This window comes from Ixodes scapularis, unplaced genomic scaffold (assembly GCF_016920785.2).
Source record: "Ixodes scapularis isolate PalLabHiFi unplaced genomic scaffold, ASM1692078v2 PGA_scaffold10__122_contigs__length_95168666, whole genome shotgun sequence".
Taxonomy (NCBI): Eukaryota; Metazoa; Arthropoda; class Arachnida; order Ixodida; family Ixodidae; genus Ixodes; species Ixodes scapularis.
Window position 1 is genome coordinate 35,056,129 of NW_024609836.1, and position 26,464 is coordinate 35,082,592.

General features: G+C 47.4%; 1 protein-coding gene across 1 annotated transcript in view; it reads right to left on the reverse strand.

Moving 5' to 3' along the window:
• The window catches only part of LOC120843154, a 50,501-nt gene that overhangs the window by 12,046 nt on the left and 11,991 nt on the right, over positions 1-26,464 (reverse strand). The window contains exons 2-4 of the mRNA XM_042288528.1: positions 23,032-23,251; positions 16,975-16,990; positions 9,505-9,646 (exon numbers count right to left, since the gene is read on the reverse strand). Of these exons, the coding sequence (XP_042144462.1) occupies positions 9,505-9,646; positions 16,975-16,990; positions 23,032-23,251 (378 nt within the window). The remainder of the gene's footprint in view (positions 1-9,504; positions 9,647-16,974; positions 16,991-23,031; positions 23,252-26,464) is intronic.

Genomic DNA, 26,464 nt, shown 5'->3' on the forward strand with positions numbered 1-26,464 from the left:
CAATTTCGTTGCACCTGGCGTCGTCGCCAATGCCTTCGCCTTTGTGGATGTTCCGGGGAAGAGCCGACGACTTCTGGTGCAGCTTGTGCTTCCGGCACAGCTGTGAATCAGTAGGCTTGTCAATTGCTGCTCGTGCTTGCGCAAACGGCACGTTGTTCTCGCAGCGATAGCGGCACACGGTGCGCTCGGCCTGCCAGAACGGGCATATGTGAGACGTTGCTTCATGCGACGTGTTGCAGTTTACGCAGCGGAGGTCAGAGGCGTCACACTGCGCAGTTGCGTGGGGCCGCGCACAGCGGAGGCAAGCCAACTTCCTCTTGCAGCCAGCCGCAACGTGACCAAAGAGCCCGCATCGGTGGCATTGCAGAGGGTTGTTAACGTACAGGTCGACTTCATGCCGGACCAAGCCAACGTAGATGTGTTGGGGAAGTGTGGCAGATGCAAACTCAATGCGAACTGTGCTTGATTTTCCAAGCCGACGAACACAACGGATGCTTACACTTGACCGTAGCGCTCCGACGATCTCGGTGTCTGAGAGAGCGATGTCAACGTTGCGCACGATGCCTACACTGGAAACTTTTCCACGGGGCTCAAAGGCTCGAACTTTCATGCCGCAAAGCGTGGTCAAGCCTAGAAGCACCCGCGTTGTCTGGCCATTCCGGGTGTCAACCGCGAGAAGATTTTTTCGCCTGTTGAATCGAGCCTCAATGACGCATGAGGGCACCAGCGTCTCTAGGGTATTAGAGACGCGGACCAAATCAATGGAGTCGATGCTCACGTCTGGATCCAGTGGCGTGAACAGAACCACCAGACCAACTGTCGGCTCTGGGAGGGTGACGATGGTCGCGTCGCTAGAGCCAGAGTTGTGACTGCTGCAGCGTCTCTTCTTTCTGCATGTCACTTCCTGGAAGGGACCTTCAGTGTCTTCAATCAGCGAGTCGGACAGGCTTGCGGCGTCATCCTGCGCGGTCGGGTCGGGTGTTTCATCCATGGCAGTTGCAGGGGCGGTCGTGGTGTCCATACCTCGCCGGTTTAAAAACCGGATCGAAGGGTCAGAAGGCCCTGGAGGGGACTATAGGGACCTCCCGATGACGTTGTGAAGCTACTTGCTGATATAAAGTCGACGTAAGCAAAATATTCAATGAAAATAGAGGAGACTAGAACACACGTCCGATGCGTAGCTTTGTCTTCGTCTTCTTTCCGCTATCGAGGAACACGCCGAAGATTGTATCAGCACCCCCTCAATCACCGTTCACAAAAAAATAAAGACGATACCTACGAAATGTCACGCCCCGAAAACAAGAGCACGAGCTTGTGGTGGGTAAGTTCAAGAACAATAAGTTTTAGGCAATTTTTATGATTGTTTTGTATAAATTATATAGGTGTAAATATCGGTAGTGATCTTCATTTATGCAATAGGTTTATGTAATCGGTTATTGTTCTCTGTACTGTGAATGAAGAAGCAAACGCGCAAGGAAGAAGTTTACTCTAAAACACCGTTGGTAGTCAGCTGTTTGTCCTCTTCTGTCCTTTCTTTCTTCCTGTTCAAGTATAATTCTAAAGTTCAAGCTGATATATTTACAAGTATGTTCGAGAAAGTAGCAGCGAGCGTAAACGGCGACAGCAGCGAGTGACCTTGCGTCGGCTTGACAGCTGGCTAGCGCGTGAGAGAATGTGGCTCGTCGTCGCTAGAGTCGGAGGGAATGAGTCGGCAAGACCACGGTCAGTACCTTATCTACTACACTCGGCATCTCGAACATTCGACCTTGAATACGCGTGAGTGAACTAGGGCGAGACTGTCTAGGCAAGGTCATTCTGGCCTCCTTATATTTTACTCTCGGGGAAAGAGTAAACGTGAATCTTCTAGATCAACGGAGAAGCGTTCCTTGTCGATCATGCACGCAGCATTACTCGTTTCGTTAAAAGTGCATCGCCCCAATAAAACCTTAAATAAATGAACATGGAGATAAACCCAATAACAGCGAAAAGTACACTGCGGCGTCATCTGAATAATAAATAGTCCTCAGTCGTATCCAGCATAGTAGGACTTGAGACGAACATGCGTCTCTTCGAATCGCGGCTGGTGGCGTCCTGATGGTCGGGCTCCGTCGGGAAGCACCTCGTAGTTCAAGTCCCCAAGGCGTCGAATAACCTTGTGGAGCTCTTCAACCGTGTCATCACTTGTCGAAGGTGGCGAGAGAGCTTTCCAATCAAAACAGAATAGTCTTCCCTGGTGTCGACGAGTGCCGTCGTGTCGTCGCCGTCTATGTTAACGTCGAGGTTGTTCGACACCGCGGCAGAAGCGTCGTTCCGATGCTCCTTGTCGCTAATGTGGAAGCCATTCGACGTTTGTGAAAGATATTAGTATCGTTCGTTCTCGGCAATCGTCTGTCGTGATTTCTACCACGAGGTACCGAAGCGTAATCGGCCACGCGAGCGGCGCTCCGCCGCTAATAAAAAAAACAGCTCAGATGTATGCTTTCGGGATCGCGGCGCGGGCCATGACAGTCACTAAACGACATGTTATTGAACCAGTACGTTGTGTCATTCTTCGAGATGGATAGCAGCGAGAGAACTCCTACACTGGCGCCCAACCGTGATATGCTTCTCGTCATGGAGGATGCCGCGAACTGGGTCTTTGCCTTTTACATAGACATTTTGCGTTTCTGAGTTTGCCCGCATTTACGGAATTTTTTTTTTGTTTTAATTCTCCCGAGCGAGCTGAACTGCCCTTGTTTCCGCGCTTCCGCTCGATCTTCGTTTGGTGGGTTCGTTCAAAGTTATTCCGATGAAAAAGAGGCAGCGAGGACGAATCCGACGACCCTCATCGACAACTCGCGCATCTTGGAGCGACGGGCAGAGACGAAGCTTTGTCACCCAAGCCTGAGCTTCCTCGACCTTCGGAGGACATCACTACTACACGGTGTCGTCTACGGAGGACGCCAACAAAAACTTAAGTGATGACAACGATTTGACACTCGACGCACTCGCAAATAACGCCGCCAGCGACAAGAAACCAGGCACTAAGTCTGCGGTCTCAATACCGGCAGGCGCGTCATCAGAGGGGTCTATCAGAACTAAGAATGGCCAAGGCCATACTTCTTCAGTTACAACGGGAACAGATGACGCGCTCAAGTCCTGCTCCTGCTGGAACCCCTCCCCCCAAAGGCTACCTACGGCTCTCGCTTAGCGTTCCGGTTTTTTCGGGGTACGCAGAAAGGAAGTCAGTGGCAATGTTCACCTCGGAACCCCGGGACTATCAAGCTGCGTCGAAAATTGATGATAAACCGTGCTCACTTATGTTTTGCTTGCGCACTGACTGATAGCGCAGCGCTCTGGAGAAAGAGATAAAGAACTTTCTTGAGTATGGCGGATTTTGTTTCGCGATTCAGAACGAAGTTCCTGCCACCGGACTACGAAATCCGGATGCAGGACGAGCTCCGTGTCCGCACACAACAACCGCAGGAGTCGATTATGGAGTTGTTAGGGCTTTCCAGGACCTTTATGACCTTGCTGACGCAGCGGCCTCAGATGCAGAAGAAGTAGCACGGGCTATCCGTCTGAGCCACTCACGCTTCGACTCATACCTTAGGGGCGTAGTATTAGAGATCTCAACGAAATGGCACTGGTTGCAACGACGAGTCAAGCAGACATCCTTGCTGAACCTCGGTACCGGCCTGTTCCACCAATAAGTAGAGCCCTTAAACCATCTTTTGCGTGATCTCGACACCCAGAGGAATACGAAAGTCACAGTGAGTTTTACGAATCTGTCGACGATGCCGCTCCCGGAGCCCTTGATCCTCGCGCTCAAATGCAGAGTGTTCTAGCGGGAAGTGATCTCACAACCCGCAGGAATTACGTGGGCCAGATGGGACTCCCAGAGGCTAGAAAATCCCATTAATCTTCTCGCACGAACAGAGAGGACGATGGGAACCAAACCTGGCATCGCGCTGTTCTCGGTGAGGACAAACAGGACACGCCCAAACGTGGATGCAGGGAAACGGCGGGAGCCGGCGGTGGTAGACGTTTGCTATTCACCGGCAACGTGGAAAACGTGGTCCTCAAGGTCCAGTCGTCACAGCCGCCTTCGGCCAATCAGGAGAAGGGCACGGCTAGCACCACAAGACTGTGGGAGGCCCGCTGAGTACGGTCTTGGCCATGAGGCACTCAGCGCATCCGCCGTTGAAGCAAACGGCGGAAAACCGGTTAAAGCAGTCATTTTTCCGCATTCTCACGGTTATGAGAACCCTGATGCGTACCTGCTGCGGTGGATCTCGGGAGGCATGCTGAGTACGGTCTAGGTCAAGAAGTACTCGGTGCGTCCGCCATTGAGGCGGATGGTGGAAGGCCCGTTGAGGCAAGCACTTTTTTTTTGCATTCTGCCGCTTATGAAAACCCCGGCGAGCCTGCCTCTTCCTTGAGCCACGGGTGGCCTGTTCAAATCAATCTTGGTCACGAGACAGATGATTCTTCCTCTTAGAAGCTGAACCCCCGTGGAGCTGATCAAATCAGTCTTGGTCATCAGACATTCGAGATGGCCACTTCGGCGTTGAGCCCCGGGAAGCCCGAATGAGAGATAATCTGTTGGATCGCTTCGGCGTAGAACGACGGTGGGCCTGATCAAACCAACCTTGGTCGTGAGATATTCGGTATGGCCGCTTCGGAGTTGGGCCCTAGGAAACCCGTACGAGAGATAGCCTGGTGGACCGCTTTGGCGTTGAACGACGGCGGGCCTGATCAAATCAATCTCGGTAATGCGATATCCGGAATGTCCGCTTCGGCGTTGAGCACCGGGGGATTCATGCAAGGAAGGAACTGCGCAGGAGTGCTTTTGCAATGAGCCCAAATGCAATCCTTTTCACGTTGCACGCCCGGAACCCTGACCCACGCATTATCCAGAAAGACGAAGGTCGTTTAAATTTCTCGGTGCCTAGGACGTATGCCTGGATGGCAGTATTCCCAGTCTCAGGAGCCGGTCGTCAGAGGCCGCAACAGCATCCAAGACGGAGAAAGCGGTATTCATTCTAGCGTTACAAATAATTAAGCCTAGATCAGGATGTATTGACCCTCGCATGGCTGTAAACGTGTGGGGGGCCCCAATAGCCGCTCTTCTGGATACAGGCGCAAACATATCGCTCTTTGGGGATGCTGTATCCGAACTCTGTAAGAAAAGACAAATAAATCCTCGGGTAGCGGGTGTAAACTTAGGGGCAGCGTCGGGATATCCACTACCCGCTGGCGGTGCAGTGATATTACGAATCTCTTTCCACAACATGGAGCGAAGACAGCGCTTTGTGTATCTGGCTTGGCTACCAGTACCTATAATCTTTGGTCGAGAATTCATTGTAACGGAACAACTTACATCAGATTTTCTTCAAAATACGTGCCGACTGGGAATAGAAACTGAACTAACGCCATTTACGAGACGAGAGTACTGCATTCTTGGGATGCGATTTCGTCGAACTTTACGGGGCAGGTCCCTCTGCTCTCAGTCAGTGTCAAAAAAGATGTGGAAAAGTGTCCCGGCAGCAGCTCCCAGAAGCAGCAGCATCTGGGAGCTGCTGCCGGGAGCTGATTCCGGGCTAGGCCTTGGCTCTGACGGCTTCTTCGGGTCTCGGTAATCTCTGCGGATGGTCGTCTTGAGCTGGGGATTGGGCTTGCGCTGCGAGGCATCGGAGGGGACCGCTGCTTGAGTTGCACCCCGCACCTCCGCCAATATGTCACGAATGACTGGCAAAGAGGCGGTTAGTGCAGTAGGAAAATAAAACATTTATTAAGGGCAAACTTGTGTCTAAAATACAAAGAGGTAATGTTAAAGGTCGGCGAAGAAGCACGATCGAGCGCAAGAGCGAAAACTCAAATACCTCGCAAGCTGCGTAAGGTCTTCATACGAGATAGGTATGATTCCGCCCTAGGGGGCCCCAGCAGTGGGAGCAAAACTTTCGAAAAGTTATCCCGAATTGCAACGTGACCTGGTATGACGCAGGAATTAATGAGGTGCACACGTACCAGTACGGCATGTCAGAAGTCAAAACCAGGAGTTGGCCAAGCACCAGGTTTAATGCATTCGGTCGAAAGCAAGTACCTCTGGGAGTGTGTTGCCTGTGGCGCTGTCGGTGCTTTTCTCCGTAGTTCACGCGGCAATCAGTATTTGCTAGTAGCGACGTACCCCTTTACGAAGTAAGTCGAAATGTTGCCCTTGCGCAAGCTTGACACTAGGAAAATCTGGGACTGTCTTCTTGATTCGGGGGGGGGGGGGGGAAGAGAAAGTAACCGTGCTCCCATATTGCACTAGAGCGTGCGTCGCGCCGGTGCGCGGCTCCTTATTTTGCCATACCATGTCCTCATTTGCTCTTAAATTTCTAGTGGCTCGTGCATACCCCCCTACCGCAGCATTAGCGACGCAGCCCCCTCACTGGACCTACTGCGGCCTCATCGGTCCCGTCCGTAACTGCTGACGTCGGTCCCAAAATCAAGCAAGGCCCAGTCCAAGCCGTGCTGGCTCATCTGCGAAGGCACGATCCTCAGTGACCCAGAAGGAAGGCCACCTCAGGACGTCCTGAGCATTCTCCTATTTGGTTTTTGGAAGGGGGGGGGGGGGGAGGGAGAGAGATGTGTGGGGTAGCCTGTTGATCCACAGAGTTCAACGAGGTTGCCCGCATGTAAAATCGTCTCTCGTGCTTTTCACCAGAAGGTGGCAAAGCGCAATCGGCCACGCGAGTGGCGCTCCGCCGCTGATAAAAAGCCGACGCATAACTGTGCTCGGGGCTTTTCGGTTTGCGGCGCGGGCGATGGCAGTCAATAAAGGACGATGTGTTGTTAAACCAAAGCGTTGTGTCATTCTTTGAGACGGGTAGCAGAAAAGTAATTGCTACGAGGCTCAAGGCGTGGAGGCGCCACATACGAGCGAGCAGGTGGCGATGGTCGGCCGGTCATTGTGGCTCAGGTCAGCGTCGGGTTTTCGACGGCTGGCACGTCGACAGGAGCCGGCGGTTGGAATACGCGATGGCCATTTTTTTTTTTAACTGCCTCGGCGATCGAGAGCGAGGCCGGGCGTTTGGCAGTACGGAGCATCTTCCGGAGCTCCTCTGGGACAACGTCTCGGGTGATCTCGCGGACGTCCGACGCACTCGGGCCGAAGTAAAAGCTTGACGACGACGATACATCGATGCCAGGTAGTCGCTAGTAGTGCGAGGCGTTTGCCTGAAGAGCGCGTTCGATATCAGTAGCATTCGTCATGAATTGTGCAACAGTCGCGGGTGAACTGGGCACAAAACACCCAAAAACGTTTTTTTCTGACTTTTTGCATGAGGATTTTCGGTTTTTTCACTTCAAGAGTTTCGAGATCAACCTGGCTGCTTAGTGGCAGCACGTACTCTACGAAGCTGGCGATGTTCTCGTTGAGGCCTTCTACCATTGCCTGGAGCAACTCCTCAGCGCGTTCACGTCGTTGCTGGTTCGAAAATACATTGCGGAGCTGATCCTTGCATGCTTCCGAAGTGGCGATCGTCGCCTCTTTGTTTTCATACCAGCTACGTGCCGTTTCCTCGAGAGAGAAGTAGACATGCTGTAGGCATTGCTCGGCGTCCACCCATTGTGACAGGCAGCTCGCTCGTACTGCAGCGTCCCGTCGTCGATGTCCTCGTAGACGTCGCCATGGAAGGGTGCAGGCGTCCGGGGTGCGACGGGCATAATGACGACGGAGGGTGCGGTGGAAGCCGGCGTCGGCATCGCTTTGTTTTTCTTGCACGTGGAATGAAGTACCCCTCACCTTCACGAGATATGTAACGGATCAAAGCCAAGAGACGTTAAATAATGAACTAGAAATAAGGGTTTAATTGGATAACTTGTGCCAGAACCAAAAGGAAGAACGAACTTCGAGAGAGCAGCAATAAGCGCCGACGGCGGCAGCATCGAGTGGCGATGCGTCGGCGCAACAGCTTGCTATCGCAAGAGAAAATCAGTGTATGACTCGGTAAGAATCCGCACGGCTTCTTATCTACTATGCTCCTTATCTCGAATCTTTTTCCTAGAATGTTCGGGAATGAGCTAGGGCGAAAATGACTAGACAAGGTCCCATTTTGGCTCCCTCCCGTTTATTCTAAAGAGAGGAGGAGGTTTCCTCCTCTCTTCTCCAGCGTTCCGCCTGCTTCCTCCTCCCTGGCATTCCTTTCCCTCGCCCTACCTTCTTGAGTTGCAACGGACTATAGACATGACGCTACACAGTTTTCAGCAATAAAAGTAAAAGGGGACTTTCACGAAAAAGATTTGACGAGGTAATCAAGTGTAGAAAGAAAGGTCAATGCGCTTACATTTTAACGGGTTGCTGAGTTTTCTTTTTAAGCGTTAATTTTTATCAAGTTGGTTCAACACCACTCTATCAATTGAGTGGCATTTGATTATAAAAATACCCTATTGAAAATAACACTTCAACCTGGGATGTTATGATAGATTCTGAGCCCTTGAAACTAAATCAGCGCATAACACCAATCAGCCATTCCTACCCCTTCACCTTTTAAAACCACTTCAGCCCTTCAAACCCCTTTAGCCCTTCAGACTCTTCAGCATTTCAGACCCCCTCAGCTTTTCAACCCTTTAGATGCCCAGATGACTGTGAACCAAAGAACAAAGAGGCAGTTTGAAATGTGGTTGGAAGCTTACTTTAATGGAGCTTGTCCATGCATTTTGAAATGCAGGAAGACAATGAGAACCAACGTGTATTCAAACACGAGAGCAAGCAGGTGAAGACAGGTGTAATCAAAATCAATAGCTGCAACCGAGTTCTTTGCCGTCAAATATAAATTTTCTTTATACCCTCCGAATAAAATCCTGATATGTGCGGTAGTACAACTTCTAAAACCTTGCAAGTGCACCAAACACACACACACACATACGCACGTAGTCACGTACACGCACGTGCACGCACACACACACACACACACACACACACACACACACACACACACACACTGTCAGCGATACGTTCAGCGAAAGCGATATTGACCGCCAGTGAAGAAATCCAAAAGCACGATCACGGTGTCGTCTTTGGAGCCATAGCGATGGCTCCAAAGACGAGCAGTAAAAGGGAACGGCTTCCCCGTGCACGTCTTGTATCCGGCGTTGCGCTGTAGCACAAAGGATATCTTCTCTGTTGCCGGCAACATACAGAAGCCGGAACTAGCCAGAAACTAGACAATGACCGGGAACAATTGTGCCGCCTTGCAATCCGGTGTACGGGCTGCAAGGTGGGAGGACCGTACGCCGACCTTCGACACGACGGCTCTTCGGCGAAGGCGCAACGTTACACTTATGCCAACTGAAGTATTTCTATCCGCGTGATTAGCAGTGCACAAGGTAAAGCATTACGTGAAAAAGATTTTGGTTAGCTTTACTATAATGAACTGTGTCTGCCTGAGCATATGCTTCAGTCCTGCACACTGCATGGAACGTTTGGCATCTTAAACCATGTTTGCGTGACATGCACCGTAGCAGGGAATTTCGTACTTTTTGTACACGCCGCGCTCCTTCATCTCCTCCCGCTCCGCCCACAAGTCATAGAACCAAAACGTGGTCTTGTGTAACCTTGCGTAGTACTCTGCGTATCTTCTTACGGTCTCCGTCAGGTTAAATATAAACTGCGGATCATCTGTAACAGAAAAAAAGAAGTTATTAAAATCTTTTTTTTTTTTTTTTTTTTTTTTTTTTTAGAGCGAAGTTGTATATGAGGTGTGGGGCGGTTTTTTTTTGTGTCCATCGACAAAATAGTAGTCGACAGAGTAGTAGACACAAAACCATCGCGCGCGCCTTATTAGCGTTCGAGCACGCCTTCTCATTTCTCATGTGGTTTTGCCACTTGTTTCAATAAGAAAAACACAAAACAAGTGTCAGAACCACATGATAGATAATGCGCGCGCTAACAATGCGAAGCACGTAGCGCTCCCCGTAAGCGTTTCTCGGTAAAGATAGCGGTTGCATAGGTTGCCGCGGCAACGGAAGGGTCCGAAGTGGGAAGTGACGTCACTAGCCCGGCTAACAATGCAAAGCACGCAGAGCTCGATCCCCGCATGCGTTTAACGGTAAAGATTGCGGTTGCATTAGTTGCCGTGGTGACGGCAGTGTAGAAAGTCTTTCATATTTAAAAAAGTTTGTTACAGTGAGTTTACTTTTCTTTGGTGAATCGTTTGGTATTAAGTCTTTTGCTGTTTATAAACATGAACTGCCACTTCCGTTTCAAGCGGCTTCCGGTCTTATCATCCTTGCAAGCCTCTTGAGCTTGCTTATGCCACCAGTGATAGAAAGCATAAACACTATGCGGACAACAAACTTGGAGGTTTAACCAGGGTATTCACTGTACAATACTACATCTTGGAGGAGGCAAGTTGTTTTACAAACATACTCGAAACATTTTAACAGATCTCGCACTCCTTCGTTATTTTGGCGTTCACCTGGAAAATTGGTGGTTAAACGTCTTATCTACATTGCGAGCAGCGGTATTAAGGTTGCCTTTGTTGATTTTTTTATAAACCGGAAGCTCTCTGGGACGTCAAAGGGTGGAGCACCCCCTGGTGGCGTTTGCCATAGAAAGGGTCTAAAGTGCATTGGGCAATCGTTGCAGGTAATACCACAGCTTGGCTGTTTTTCCTGTTAAGTTATGAGTTTTTTTAAGCTTAGGAAAAAATTACAAGAGGCCCTTTTCACAACCCAATCAAGCAACACTGGCGGTGGCCGTTACTTGGGCACACAGCGTGTGATTGGATCCGAGTCCTCGCCGAACGCTGACGCAGCACTCGTGTGCCATCCCTGTTCCGAGTGAACCGACGACGCAGCTCACTGTGAACACGAAGACGCGAATTTTAAGTCAACTCTTTGTTTCGAGTATTAATGGTTCACGAAGCACTCAGTGACGTCAGCGCGACTGTAGCGCGCCACTACAAAATTTATCGATAGCTTCGTCTCTGTGTAGCCGTTTAGTACTTTGTGTGTGTAATTGTTTAATGTTCACGTTGCTTTCCCCGCCGTCATTGCAACCTCTTCTGTGTGTCTTGTCCTGTCTTTGTGTGATCGTTTAATGTGTAAGCTGCTTCACCACCATCAATGACAATGTACCAACTAGCTCAACTCAAACCAATAATTGCTTCGTTGCTTGGACGAAAATATGAACGTGATTACTGCCGATCCGTGTATGCGCGGCGTGAGTTTACCTGCTTGCGCCGCAGCCATGAGGGATTGCTCAGTAGCTTGAGCCAATTTGAATCTGTGCGTACTGTCGCTCCCTGTATGTGCAGTGCGTATTTATTTGCTTGCTAGGACGACGTCGAGGACGACGCCCTAGAGGACGAAGTTTAAGACGACGTCTAAAACGACCTCTAGGGCGATTTTAAGGGCCACCTCTAGAACGGCCTCTAAGCCGACCTCAAGGACGGCGTCTAGGACGACGTTGAGGACGAAGTTTTAGAGGAGGACGTTAAAGACAACTTCTAGAACGACCTCTAGGGCAATCTTAAGGAAGACCTCTAGGACGACTGTCGTGTTCGTTATGAAAGAAGGAACGAGGACAGGAGTTGCTACAAGCGGGAAGAAGAAAAAGCGAAGAAGGGATAGAATGTAGATGTACATCTCGCACCATGACTAGGCTAATCCACTGTCGGTTCAATTACATACAATACAACATATTGACGCAGCCGACAATGAAGCTGGAAACACTTCCGCCTTTCCTGCTGACTCCCAGCAAGTCTACAATTTCATGGGTAGAGTGGCAAATGCTTTTCGAGACATTCCTAATAGCCAGCGGACCTACCTCCTACTCGGACGACGGAAAACAGGACATCCTACTAAACTGCCTTGGAGTTCAGGGACAGCGAATATTCCGTTCCCTACACACAACCCAAGAGAACTCCCAACCATCTAATTCTGCGGCCAAATGTCTTGCTGCTATAACACGACAGGAGGCGTTACCAACTACTTCCACGGCCAGAACTCTGACCACTCATGCCTTCGACGACACCGTTCCTATGCTGATCGAATTCTTCACGCGGGTTGTGAACAAGATCGTGCAGCGTTATTGCTTCCGGCAAAGGGCTCCGCTGCAAGACGAAACAATAGAAGAGTATGTCGCCTCTCTGCAAAGCCTCTCCAAGACGTGCAAATTTGAAGGACTAACAGAAAAGTTATTTCCCGACCAGTTTGCAGTGAAAGCCTGCACCAATGAAGTGAGGGAGCGGCTTTGCTCGAGCCATAAATAACACTGGACGCTGCATTAGTCATCATCATGAAAGTGAGGTCTAAGCTGCTTACACAAGACAAGTAGGACGCAAGCAATTTTCAGGTTGCGGTTCCCGCAGGATCTACAAGAAAATCTTCGAAGCAAGGTCAGAAATGCTACTGATGTGGATTTTCTGCGCACTTGGCTGACGCTACATCATGTCCTGCTCGCACGAAGACCTGTAAAAAATGCGGCAGATGTGTACATTTTGGCATCTGTATGCAGGATGTCTACTACAACGAAGTCCACGGCTTGCATAAACGTCAAAGAATTGATGAGCATTCAAGGAACTCCAGATATCCTGTACTGCGAGATACTCCTCTACGGCGTTGCAGTTAAGTAACAGATGAACACAGGTTCATCAGTGTCCACTATGCCTGCTGCACTGTGCGATGTGCATTTGTGGCACATCAAGCTGGAACCTTCCAACCTGGAGCTCAGTAATTCCTCCAATGGTCTGATCAAGGTATACAGGATGTTTACAGCTGAAGTATCATTTGGGGCAAGACATAGCTCAGTAACCGTTTATGTCACATCAGGCAACCATTTAGCTATACTAAATGTCCTTAGGGGATTGCAAATGATGCTTCCCATTGAAAAGCATGCGTGTCACCAGCTGCCTTCGAGAGGTCTGCAAAATCCTTATCAATATTAAGAGAGGTTTCCACAACTCTTCGAAGAGGGGATGGGAAACTTGAAAATTTTCATTCACAAAGTCAAGACACGTAGCTTAGTTACACCCATTCAACAGAGACTTCGTCGTCTTCCACTGACAGTACAAGACAAAGTCTCCAAAGTGTTACAAAAGTTAGATGGATGCATCGAGATGATCGATGCATCCATCTAACTGGATGCATCGAAATGATCGATGCATTCATCCCTCTGATGCATCGAGATGATCGATGCATCAGAGGGGTTTTCTCCAATCGTCGTGGCTTAGAAAAAGACGGACGAATTTAGACTCGGCGTCAATTTATGGAAACCAAACCAAACTATCGTCATTTACGGTCATCCACTTTCACGCCCTCAATAAAAGTTTCACCACCTAACAGGAATGAATGAGTACTCCAAGATGGACCTCTCATCGGCCTACCCACAGATGGAGCTAGTGGAGGAGAGCAGAAACATTACAGCGTTTATAACACACGACGGACTCTACTGCTAAAACAAGATTTGCTTTTGCCAAACGTCGGTGGAAGCAGTCTTTCAGATGATGATTTCAACAACGCTGAAGGGATGCCGAGGCACAATTCACTACCTTGACGATATTCTGGTCACAGGGGTACCGCGAAAATACCATGATAACTTTAAGCGAGTCCTATCAGGTTTAGAAAGAAGTGGTTTGAAACTCAACAGACAGAAATGCATAGTTGGGATACCTTAGATATCAATTATCCAAGGAAGGTATCAAACCAGCGGAAGGAACACTAGACTCTATTAGCAAGTCGCCATACCCTGTAGATGCCAAGTACCTACAACCCTTCCTCCGACTGACGTTTTACGAATTGAAGTCCGTTCCACACTATGCAACAGTGTTCAATCCGCTTCGCGCCTTGCTACAAAAAGATAATGTTTTTTTGTGGGTTGCTGAGCAAGCACATGCATTCGAAGAGCTCAAAAACTATGCCACTGTGGCCATATTCGATCCTAAACTTGAAACGATCGTGACAAAAGATGCCTACAGCTACGAACTGCGAGCTGTCCTACAACGACTCCTTTCAAATGGTGTCCGAATAGTGGTGTTTACGTCAAGGAGATTGTCTGAGACGGAGCGAAGGTACTCAGTCGGAGAGCGAAAAGCACGGGCTTGCCTTCGGGCTTGCCAAACGTGGACAATGTTCCTGCTCGGAAGACGCCTTATACTACGTACGAATCACCAGGCCCTTGTGGCTTTACTTTTCACATAAGTATCTGGCAGGCTACCTATCTGCATCGCCTGCTGGTTTGCAAGAGTACTAGAGTGCAGTACCGGCGTCGCGAGGGGAATGTGATTGCAGACGCACTTTTTAGACTTTCTGTTGACACCAAACATGACGAGTCCAGTGATGCCAAGGACGACGAAATACTATGTGCATTTCGAGCCCACCTGCGAAGCGTCAACTTGAATGAGCCCCAGAAGGAGACGTCGAAAGATGCAACAGCGGCAAAGGTTGCTGATAGCATCAGTTCTTTAGATCATCATGAGTTGCAATCAGAACCCACCTTGTTAACCGTCTTCAAACTTCGCGAAAAACTTTCAGTTGTTCAAGGACTTGCTCTATGCGTCCAGAAGATCGTACCTCCGATTACACTTCGTCGTCGGATGAAGGAAATCGCTCATTAATATCATCCTGGGATTGTACGAACAAAACAAAGACTGCGAGATCGCTATGGTGGCCATAAATGGACACTGAGGTCAATGACTAGATCACTAGCTGCAGGGTTAGTCAGCAACATGACAAGACTGCAAAAGCACCCCCGACTCCAATGCAACTAGTGCCTAAAGCCGGGGTCACATTGTTCGCACATCAAACAAAAGACAGTCTTTAAACAGATTCGAACTCGAGTTACCGCGAGATCCGCGCTTCGAACGCCGCATGGCAAAGAGTTCCAGGAGAAACGTGGGCAAGCGGAATTTGAACCACGAATATTGTTACGAATAAAAACATAAACTTGATTAACGAAACTTAAAATGACCGTTTAATGCGGCGAACTTCTGCAGAGAAACATAAAGTAACAAAAACCGTACATACTTTGACGGCGACGGAAAGACGACAGCCTCAAGTAGCCCTACGAAGCTCCTTTTGTAAGCGCATTGGTATCTAGAAGTTTCCGAGCTCGAACAAACAAGATTCTCGAGTCACCTGGAACATTCCAGTCATGCTAACAAAAGAAAGATAAAAAGGACAGGCACTGGAGGGGATCAAACCTGAGCCAGGGGCGTGGGGGTGATGACGTGACGAGGTAATAAACGTCTAAGGCGCAAGCCATTAAGCCTTTTTGTTTATGATTGGTTCAGCGCTGATAGATTACGTGACGAACACCATGACGGTGCGCTTTGACGCTGTCTGATTGGTCCCATCAGCTCGTAGCGTCAACTAAAGCGTGACCTACAAAATGACTTTCCGCAGGATAGGGCAATCCTTTCAACTTTCCTCCTTTCCGTCTCTCTATCTGCTATCTTGACGGTCAGAGAAACCTTTCGTTGCTCCATCCTGGGGCTTGATAAGCCAGGATCAGATTCCAGCTCATCCAGCCCAATCAAAAGAAGTCCCCCTCTAGCAAGAGAGCAGTGAGAGAGGAGGGAATGGGAAAGGTGGTGAGGGGGATTTCCCCACCTTCCGGAAAATGTTTTTGTAGGCTTTAAAGGGCCGACCTACAGAATCGCATTCTTCTGGGAAGAAAACACGTTCCCAGTTTCCTTTTCTCCATTTTCTCTCGCGTTCTTCTCTCCTACTCACCCCATGGGAGAGAGTGTTTGAGCTACTCCCCGCAAAAAAATGGAGGATCACCATCTTTCTTGAATGGAATGGAGGAATTAAGGGAGAGTTTTTTTCCTTTCTGGCTGTTTGTCGGCTTTCAAGGTGAAACAAAGTATAGTCAAATTCACAAATGTGACGTGGACATGACTTACCATGACAACTACCCAGGACAGCTGCGACACGACGGCTGGCAGTATTGGCATTAAACAACAATCTCGGCGGCAAGAACAACACCACGTGCGCGTAAAAATAGTCGGCCCGCGACAAAAATCTCGCGTTGAAGCACACGTGAAGAGGCCGGTTCTGGTACGGCTGTAAGAAAATCTCAGCGGTGGCGTCCGTATATGAATGGAACACTGGCAGACGTCTACCCAAGCCTCCGTCTCCCAAAAACTGTCTCTCTACCGGGTACACCAGGATAACGTGTCGAATCAGAAAAGAATCCCGCCGCATGTGTCTTGTCGCCAAAAGGCGCTCGTTTGTGACGTGCTCAAAGAGAGGCTAATCAGAAGCCCCGAATTTGTCCCGTGGATTTACTCCGCGAGGAAACTCCAATACGGAACCCGGGTAGTACGATTTGCAGCCTCACGTCTTTGCTCGGTGCAGAAAGAGAGGAGGTGTGCGAAAGTGCAAGCAGCTAGGCTCTTAATAGTGCACACTGCAGGTGCTTGAGATATACTCTTCACCCTTTAAGGCCGACGACCAGACTCGAGATTCTGCAAGGCAGAAGATCCGCCTCACCATGGAGGAGGAGGAAACAGGCAACGGTGGACAGGGTAGAAGGGGGAGAGGAGGAAGCGAGAAGAAAAGTGGAAAGCGCGAACTGGTCGTCGGCCTTTAAGCTGGGACTGCACTCCAAGCTACAGGTGTGAGGTTTGAGGCAGCTTGTGTGTCCCTTGTATGCGCGATTAAGTACCTCGTCCTGTCCGAGGCAGAATGTCTCGTGTCATGCGACACACTTCATAAGAAAACACATTATGTGAATGTCTAGGCTATGCTTTTGCGTAGGCTTAGTTGGATTGACTCTCGACATATCGTCAGCCTGCCGCCACCGACCGTTTTTGCGAGTCGAAACCTCTCATTAAATAAGTTGCTTTGCATTGTCGCAAAAACTATATGAACGATCGTCTTATTTTAGCGCTTCGGGAATATGTTTATACCCACACACACAGTAACAATATAGACAGCTTAAGATACGTATTATTATGTATTAAACAAAATATCTCTAAATAAAGAAAACGCCAAACGCACCTGCTCCAACCACCCACTGAAAAAAAAGAAAATAAAAAAGACACAGGTTAGCTACGTCGCAGGTATACGTAAAGAAATACAACAAACCTGAACAAGCGAGTGAACGCGCATTTTCTTAAAATATTGGTGGAACACCTTTACTTTGAGGAACAGGAAAGAAACTCAATACTGGTTTGCTGCGCTTCCGGTGTATCAGTGTATTATGTAGTTACTGGATATGACGGGAATGAATCTCGTGGCCATACCAACCTTGCAAAGCAAGAAAAGTAAGTACCCACCAGTTCAAATGTGCTGCCAGGTATTTCTCGAACCATCCCAGAATAATTATTAACAGTTTTTCGAACGAACTTAGCGTCAACCAACAATTTCGTCTGCAATTACTCGAGTTTGATCACTCTAAACTTTCACAAAGGAAACCTAATTTATTAAACTTTATAATTTTTTTTGTGATGAGGTAAAAATAATGATTACAAAATTATGTTCTTATCAAATCTATATGAAAAAAAAAAAATCCCGGAATAAGAAAATATTAAGGTGTCTGGGAAAATCTAGAAGTGTTTATCTGGTGGTGAAATGTCAATCACTTTCTAAATATGCTGATCAACGTACTCTTATCTCCTACTGTTAGCTAACAGTAGGAGATAAGAGCGCATGCAGACGTCAATGTGCCGAGCTCCGATATAAAGGATAGTTGGTAGTCGCAAAGGCTATTCGAAGCACAAGTTCGTCTGCCTCTTGCACAGGGATTTCTATGATATAAGAATGCCGAGCTCTTATTGGCTGATTGGAAAAAAAAATAGTCGCTAGACCTTAAGGCACCTAGCATAGAGGTCTACCCACTATCCCTTCAATCAAAGCCAATCAGAGCTCGGTTTCACCCTGACGAAATTCCAACTCCTGCGCAGGAAACAGACGACTTGCATTCCGAATAGTCACTGAAACCATGACAAAGGAAGAGAGGAGTTCCACGCAGACGGACGAACAGTCGGAACAGACGGACGGGAAGTGTTTGTTTTTCGGAATTAACGGTGGTAGCGATCGTCGGTCCCTGGTTCAATACCTGAACCAGGCAGATTTTTCCACTCGTGTACAAGTCACCTAGCTGTGTTTGGAGATATATGTTTGTCTTCTGTCCCTCTTGTTCCCCTTCTCCAGAGATTATTATCGTTATTATTGTCCAGCTCGCTTGCACCTTTTCATTAATTGCATTATCATGTTAATCTTAAAACGCAGGCATCCACCCTCATGGGTGTTGGACTCTGCTTCACTCTCGTCAAACTCTTGGTTAGCTCAATTGGTAGAGCGCTCCACTGGAAATGGACACGTCACTGGTTCGATACCAGGACCGTGCGGATCTTTACAGATGCCCACGAGTCACCTAGCTTTGTTAGGAGATATGTGTTTGTCTTTAGTCCCTCTTGTTCCCCTTCTGTAGGGATTATTTTCGCTATTCTTGTCCAACTCGCTTGCACCTTTGCATTAATCGCATTATCATTGTAGCCTTAAAATGCAGGCATTCACCCTCATTCGTCTTGGACTGCTGGCAGCTCTAAAAACTCCTCTGCTCTACTGGCGTCTAACTTCTGGTTAGCTCAGTTGGTATGATCACTCCAATGGAAATTGAGAAATCCCGGACTCGATACCAGGACCAGGCGAATTTTTTCGGTCGCGCACCAGTCACCTAGCTGTGTTTGGAGATTTGTGTTTGTCCCCTTTGTTCCGCTCCTCCAGGGATTTTGAAAGTTATTCTTGTTCAGCTCGCTTGTACCTTTGCATTAATTACAATTCGCGAGAAATAGAAGCTATCATAGTTTATCACTCTCAGAATATCGGTGATCCCCAATCTGCTCTAGAATTCCGCTGTCTTTTTTTAAACTGGGAAAGTTTGAAACAGATGGCCGTTTGACATTCCAAGCTCTGCATTTGCATAAGCATTAAATCAGCGTTTTGTTTATTGTTCAGATTGCCTTGACGTTCCTTGTAATCAATAATCACTGTTGCAGCATATTTTCTTTGTGTCTGGCTGCGCGTGCTCTGCTATACTTTCATTTTATTGATATTGTTTTGTTTCAAGTGAATATCTTGCAAGAATATTTGGTGTCGTGCATACACTATGTGGTTTTGCGCCATTCAGTTACTACTCTGATTTGCTTTTCTAGCGTATGAAGTATGAATATGATCATTTGATTCTCGTGGTTATTTCAACCATAGATATATTGTTTTTCAGATTATCTGTTTTCCATTATTTTATTTTGCTTTCTGACATGGTGTTTTCTCATAGTGTGTATAGCTTCCGATGTGTACATGAGGTTGTTTTTTTTGTTTTTCAAATGCACTTCAGTACTTTACATATTTCTAATTTGCTTAGTTTGTTTTTTAAAGAAACTGTTGCAATTTTTGTTTCTTGTATTCAAATCCGTCTTGTGACATCCTGCGATGAAAATTAGTAGCACTTGTGAAGAAACAAATATATGCGATGTTGTACGATTGCGTATACTAGAAGTACTCACCGCAAAGCTATATCGCAAGCCAAGGTTTAAGTCATTCACTAAAGCAAAACATACCGAGACTCGTTTTTTTTTTTTTTCTTAAGAGACAATTTTTTTTACTCTCTAAAATCGAAGTCTCGCAGCGCACATGGCCAGAAAGCGAGTTGTCGGGGTGCCACGCACCCGCCCCGTTTCTCACGATGCTTCATCACGCAAGAAAACTTTATTTCCCCCATGTATAAAATGCTCACTTTCTTGGTGAAACAGAACTCTTCGCAGCACTGGCTGTGTAAGAAATTTTAATTTTCACAACTTAAAATGAAAGGGTGGCAGTTACGCGGGTGTCTTTTTCCCAGTGTATTTATCAGACTCAAGGGACATTAGTTGAGCGAATGACTGTAATGGTGAGATGGTTAACCAACAAGAATATGCTAATTAACATTTTAGTTATTGGTTTTATTGGTCATACAGGAATTTCATTACTGACAGCAGTTATTATTAGAGGCAGACCAATTTAGAGAACGTTGTGAAAAGGCAACGGTCTTTTAGAATTTCATCGATCAGTTTTCAAAAAGAGCGGCGCAAGCCTCGCCCACTAAGACGCCGAGAATAAGACTGACGTATTCCTTTCAGTCACGCCTTCACCATTCCGGCAATACGTCGTTGGCGCATTCAACGAGGAACACTCTGCCGCAATAATGGCGACGTGATGGAAATGTCGGCGTCACTCCTTTTAACGTCTTTTTTTTTTGGGGGGGGGGGGGGGGGGAGGGAAGGGGGGCAGGGCTTATGGCCTTTTTTTTTTGTCCCGCGTTTTTGGTTTCGCGTCAAGACAACAACGCAAAAATCAATCAATAAATATGGAATAAAAAATGAAAGCCGTTTACAACTCCCTGTAACGCCAAATTAGAGCGCAGCTCTTGAGGAGGAGGAGGGAAGGGTGCTGAGGGTCACGTGTTCTCGGGGGGGGGGGGGGTGTCACGTGACTTTGGGGGGAGCGGGGTCAGGTGACCTCACGGTTACGCCGACGCCGCTCAAGCCGGAAATTGGCGCCTAAGAGCTGCGCTCTAAAAACATTGCCTTTACGCAAGTTCTTTAAATTCGTCTAACCTGTAATGCTATACTTCGTTTCACTTTAGGTTCAGTCGCAGCCGACTCAACCAGCTGATGGCCCCGATCAGACGGCGTCAAGAGTGAGCCATCGTGGTGTTCGTTATATTTGTGCACGAGTTCTATCGTCGCTGAACCAATCATAAGCAGAAAAGGCCTTGTGACTCGCGCTTTGGACTCTGATTGGGTCTATTAGCTCGTAGCGTAGGCTTTGTCTCAACCCACAAAAACAAAAATTAAAAATATAATTAAGAAATCTTTTCTAAGTATCCAAAATACCATCATTGTTTCGTATACCTGTATATAATATGCGCCGAGCCTCACAAATACATCGTGGAGGCGGCACCCGAATAAATCTCATACCCCCCCCCCCCCCTCCATCCCCCCACCCACTTTCTACACAAACAAAAAGTTATTCGAGTTAAAGTTAAACACAGCATATGGTGACAGAGTGAACATTTTTTTATGCTGTACAGCACAATAAATACTTTGCGTCAATAGTGCAACGCTTATGAAACATTAAAGACTGTGTTGCTAAATAACTTGTAGCCATTACCGGCACTTTAGGTGGTCACCTCACTTTTTCAGAGCTTTTTTCGTTTCGTTTCATATAAAACGTTTCACAGACGTAAACAAATGAAAGTTGAGTTACATAAAGCCAACGTTTTTATTATTATCCTGGTTTTTTTTCTCTAAGATTGCTGCATCTAGGTGAAGTGTTGTTTGTTACCTAAAAGTAAAAGATTATTGCACAAACAATAAATATTTATATAGCCACTTATTTCATAAAGGAAGTAGTGCCTATTGTCGAAACAACGCAAAAGAAAAAAGAATATTACTTTAGCGGTTAGAACCGGTTTGAACCGTTCTTTTGACTCACGGGAGCTGAGATGGAAATGGACCGAAATCTCCAAACCCGAACGAAAGAAAAGAATACACAGAAAAAATAAAACACATGAAGGACGAACACAGACACACACAATTCTTTCAATGAGCAACGAACATTTATGAAATGCCCATGACACTACGACTGTGAACTTTAAAGAATTGAAAGAAAGAGAACGAAAAATTAAACGAAAATAAAGAAAACGAAAATGCTCAAATTTAAAATAAAGCTAAATTGCTCAAAAATTGTACAATACCAAATTAAAACGATAGGACATTTATGGAAATTAATTCCTGTATAAGAGGAAATGGAAGAAAACAGGAAATTAACCCGTGAATAAAGGGGAAAAGGAAAAAGAAGCTCTTTGTTCGTCTTTCATGTGTTTTATTCTTTCTGTGTATTATGTAGTTTTCAACGCGCTCTGCTACGTGTACCGAACCAAAGAAATTAAAATTTCGGAATGACGCATTCAATGCGCCTTTGCAACGGTTGGTATGGCAGGTTCCGCCGCTAAGAGGCGGGCGTGTCGTTTCGTTTTTGTTTTTTTACCCTGTTTTTGCAGATTTAAAACTTTTTTTTTGTATTCTTCATTTTTTAGCTCGATAAAAACGCGTTCTTGAAAGAATTGGCGATGAGTTACACAGCGATACGCGTTACTTCGCCTGCACAAGAATATTCTGACGGTTCTTGCCACCACTGCCAATAAAAAAAAAAAAAAAAAGAAGATAAACCGATGTCATCCCCGGCTGCGCGTTCTGAACACACTGTGGCGCCACCGAACATAGAGCAGTTTTTGCGTGATCAAATTAAAAAAAAATGATACGCTAATATTTCGTGGTTACAAGTTGTTTCCTGAGTAGCTTGAATCAATAATGAAGTTGTTAGATGAAAAGCGCAAAGGTTAAATATCGTTGGAGGGTTCCTTTAATGCCCCACCTACAGAATCCTGTTCTGCCTGGACGAAAACTGGTTCCCAGTTTCCTTTACTCCATTCCCCTCTCGCAGACTTCTCTCCACATCTCATCACTGGAGCGGGGCTTTTTAGCCACTCCCCGCAGAAAAGGAATAAGTTGAAAGAATAAAACCCACTTTTGGGACGGACGAAAAAATGTGTCCTCTATTTTTTTTAGTTCTTCAGTTCCCTCTTAAAGGAAGAAGGTCTCCATCTTTTTCGAATGTAAAGGAAGAATTGAGGAAGAGTTTCCTCCTTTTTGACCGCTTTTCGGCCTTTAACACGCTCTACAACTTTTGAATTGGAGAGTTTTTGTAGAAGTCAGTATTTAGAAAGTTGGCTAAATATTTTTTGTTGATTAACCTGTTCGGCGAAATGACTCTCTCAACGGGACTGGAACAATACTGCGTTGATTCTAGATGCGTTGCGTGCACTAGCCTTTTGAGGACGTGGCACAAGTTAGATGAAGCACCCTCTAAAAGTTACGGTAGAACAATAGTTCTTTTTTTCCTGGAAAAAGGGGGGGGGGGGGGGGGTTGGAAGGGAGGGTTTGGATGCACCTTACAAGTGACTGCATTAAATGTTCACTTGATGGTCAAAAAATACATATATATGCTCACCACGAACGAAGCAAGGAGGATCGCCTGTGACACGAACGCTCCCATCTTGGTGATCCACGAAACAAATCCAATTGCAGCCTTCCAACCGGTCGAACACTTCATTCGCTGCGTCTCTGAACATTTCCTCGCGTATGCGAAGAGGCTCCATTTATTGCGGCGGTTCAATTGCACAACTTGCTGAGTGAGTGAGATTGTATTGGAAGCTCTGAATGGCGTTAAACTGCAAAAGATCAGATTTTTTTTTCGGCTCGCTTTTCTTCATGATATTTAGAGTGATATTTAGGCGATGGTATGCGCCGAGAAAGAGAGGGAGAGGAGGAAACGAGAGAGCGCGGGAGGCGTCAGAATGCCGAGCTCTCGTTAAGACTTGCTCCCTTTCTCTCCACTGCCCTCGTCGAACGCGTTCCAGCGCGAAAGCGAAACGCCGGACGCTGGCGTTCCTCGTCCGGCGTACCACTTGGAGCCGACAATCGTCTGCGGTAGCACGCGACTGCCCTCGGCGAGTGATTTTTAGTCCAGAATACTTGGTTCAGCATAGTAAGTCTGCAGGCAACCGTCGGAGATGATGTTATACTTTGTCCAACATACCTAGGGCACTCCGCAGAAGGCGTACTTAGTCCAGCATGCTTAGTCCGCGGGAGATAGTTGGAGGAGGCTTATACTTAGTCTAGCGTATTTAGTCCGCGGGCGACCGTTGGGGGCGAGTCATACTTATTCAAGCATGCGTACTTATACCAACGAGCTTGAGTGGACTTAGAGCGGGAAACCAGCGGTCAAAAATGGCACCCCTCCGGTGGCCGCCATCTTGCCTGTTTGCCACATTAGTGATCACGTGACGTTAAGATGGTTGCGCCCAGAGGTGGGCCAGATCAGATTGGCCAGATCGCGGTCAGCAGATGGGCACTCTGGGGCTGCGTTCGAATCTTAATCGAATGGCGCCGAGTTATTCCGGCCGATCAAGTCACGTGACAAGATAGATGCAGCAACGCTGCACGCGGGTATGTTTTCGAACGCCACGGGTACGAGAACTTCACCGAGGAGTCTGATAGAAGCTGCGTTCGATTTATTTGCACCTCCTGCGCCGGTGCAGAAAAGTGTAGGGCAGTCTACTTCCGGTATATATATTGAGATGCGACCGGAAGTACACCGCCCCACACTTTTCTGCACCGGTGCAGGAGGTGCAGGTAAATCGAATGCAGCTTCTATCTCACTCCTGGGTGAAGTTCCCCTACCCGTTGCGTTCGGAAACCGACCCGCGCCCAGCGTTGCTGCATCTGTCTTGTCACATGACTTGATTCGCCGGAATAACTCGGCGCCATTTGAGTAAGATTCGAACGCAGCCCCAGAGTGCCTAACTGCTAACCGCGATCTGGCAAATCTGATCTGGCCCACGTTTGGGCGCAGCCATCTTAACGTCACGTGAGCACTAATGTGGCAAACAGGCAAGATGGCGGCAACCGGGGGGTGCCATTTCCGCTGCAGGCAGTGGGTTCCGGTTTACCGCTCTAAGGTAAGATTCAAGCTCGTTGACTTATACCCGTCACCTTAGAGGGGTACGGAAAGGAAATTCCAGTGCTCATTTTCTAGCTTAAATGTGTTGCATGTTGCTCCATAAACTCGAAAGTATCAGTCTTTCGTTGAAAAGCACAAGAAAACTAAGCTCAAAGCAAATTAAACTATATTTCAATGTGCATCTGGTGGTTCCCTGCGAAGCTTAGTTGGGAGGTAATCTGGCAACGTTGGGAATCTTGCTACGTAGTTATGAAGTCGCAGGAACCGTTACGTAGCCGCACTACACATCGGAACAGCGCCGCGCTTTGGAAGTATGCTCAACTGTTTAAGTTACCACGGCCTCAATGCGATTCCGAAGCCTTTGCCACCTTTTCCTTTTTGCGAAGGACGCCAAGGAGATGCCAGGATGGACTCGTTGAGGAATGTCGCTGAGTTGTTTCTGTGAATTTTCTGCACAGTTAAAAGCCATTCTGCGCTTTTTAACTTCGAGAAGCTGCCGCGCTTCTGCATGACTAAGAACTGTGGTAATGACTTGGTCAGCAGTAATATGCCGATCCACAAGTTTCCGAACGACGAAAGACTTCGTGCCCTGTGGATCCGGCTCGCACGTCCGTCTTTTCAAACGTGGTCCCGTCGCATGCTGCTCGCTTGTGCGCCGGTCACTTTCGTGATGAGGACTACGAGCGCAGGCCCAGGGTAATGAAGAGCTTGGGTTTGCCGGCTTAAAGAACTTTGACTAAAATGGGGAGTTCTGCCTTGTTTTGTTTTTTTTTGCAAGAAAAAAAGAAACGGACCAGCTCAGCGCCCATCTCGAAAAGCGTCGCAAAGCGGTAAGTAAGAACCTCGTGTTTCATATCCTAAGATCTTGCGAACTAAATTGAAGCATGAGATATTTAGCGCGTCTATTTTTAGATTGTCGGTAGAGATATCGTATGTTCTTCTCTCTTGGGCGTCAGACACCTCTGCTTGATGCCACCAACCTTTTTCGACAAGGGTGCCGACGCGGGTTGGGAGGCCGAATACGAAGCAGCAGTATCATCTGCTTGTACAGGTAGGTTAATTGGCGTTTGGCATCGACATGTGTGCGTGCGTGTGTATTAGTGGCTGGACCAGTGCAATTATTATCCCTTGCGAGCTCAGCGTCTGTCCTGACCCTGCGCTGTGCTGCAGTTTCCTCGTTTTTTTTTTTGTTGTTTTTTTTGGGGGGAGGGGGGGAATCACTTTTGACTGCGCCAGTTTATCGCTTTGTAATCCCAATGTTTAGCTTTGCTGTTACCTTTTCCTAAAGGTAGCGGAAGTGACGATCACGATGATGACGGACCTGACTGGTTAGACGGCGCAACTCTAACCAATCATACGCGTCATTTGCGACATCGTCGCTTCTGTCACCTTTGGGCAACAGGCTGTGTCGGTCGCCGAGTCAAAAAAAAAAAATTAATTGAAAACCTAATTGGAATTTTAATGGTATTAACTGGAACTAATGGAATTTGGTTTGTCCAAATTTGTTCTAAGTGGTAGCATTTTTTCCAGTTTGAAACTCAACCGGTTCCTAATGAATATCAATGAATTCTAATTGTACACCCATCAGGTTCCGATAAACTGATCTGACCAATCGGTTGGGACATGTGTGACGCCGCCACAGGTGTAGTTCACAAGTAGCCGTAGTGAACGAGACGGCTGGTGATCGACACGCGCAAGCTCACAACGGCGTTAACCCTCGTGCAGAAAGACTAAAGCTCCAGCAGTGCTGTCAGGAAGAAGGGGAGAAGGGGGGGGGGGTAGAAAAAATAAATAAATAGAACGACCCACATCTCCGATCTTAACTAAATATTACGTTACAAGAATAGAACATTTAGGTTCGCACCGTTAGGAAGCGACAGGTCCACGCCCGGCGGAGAGAAACAGAGAAGGGGTGACACGT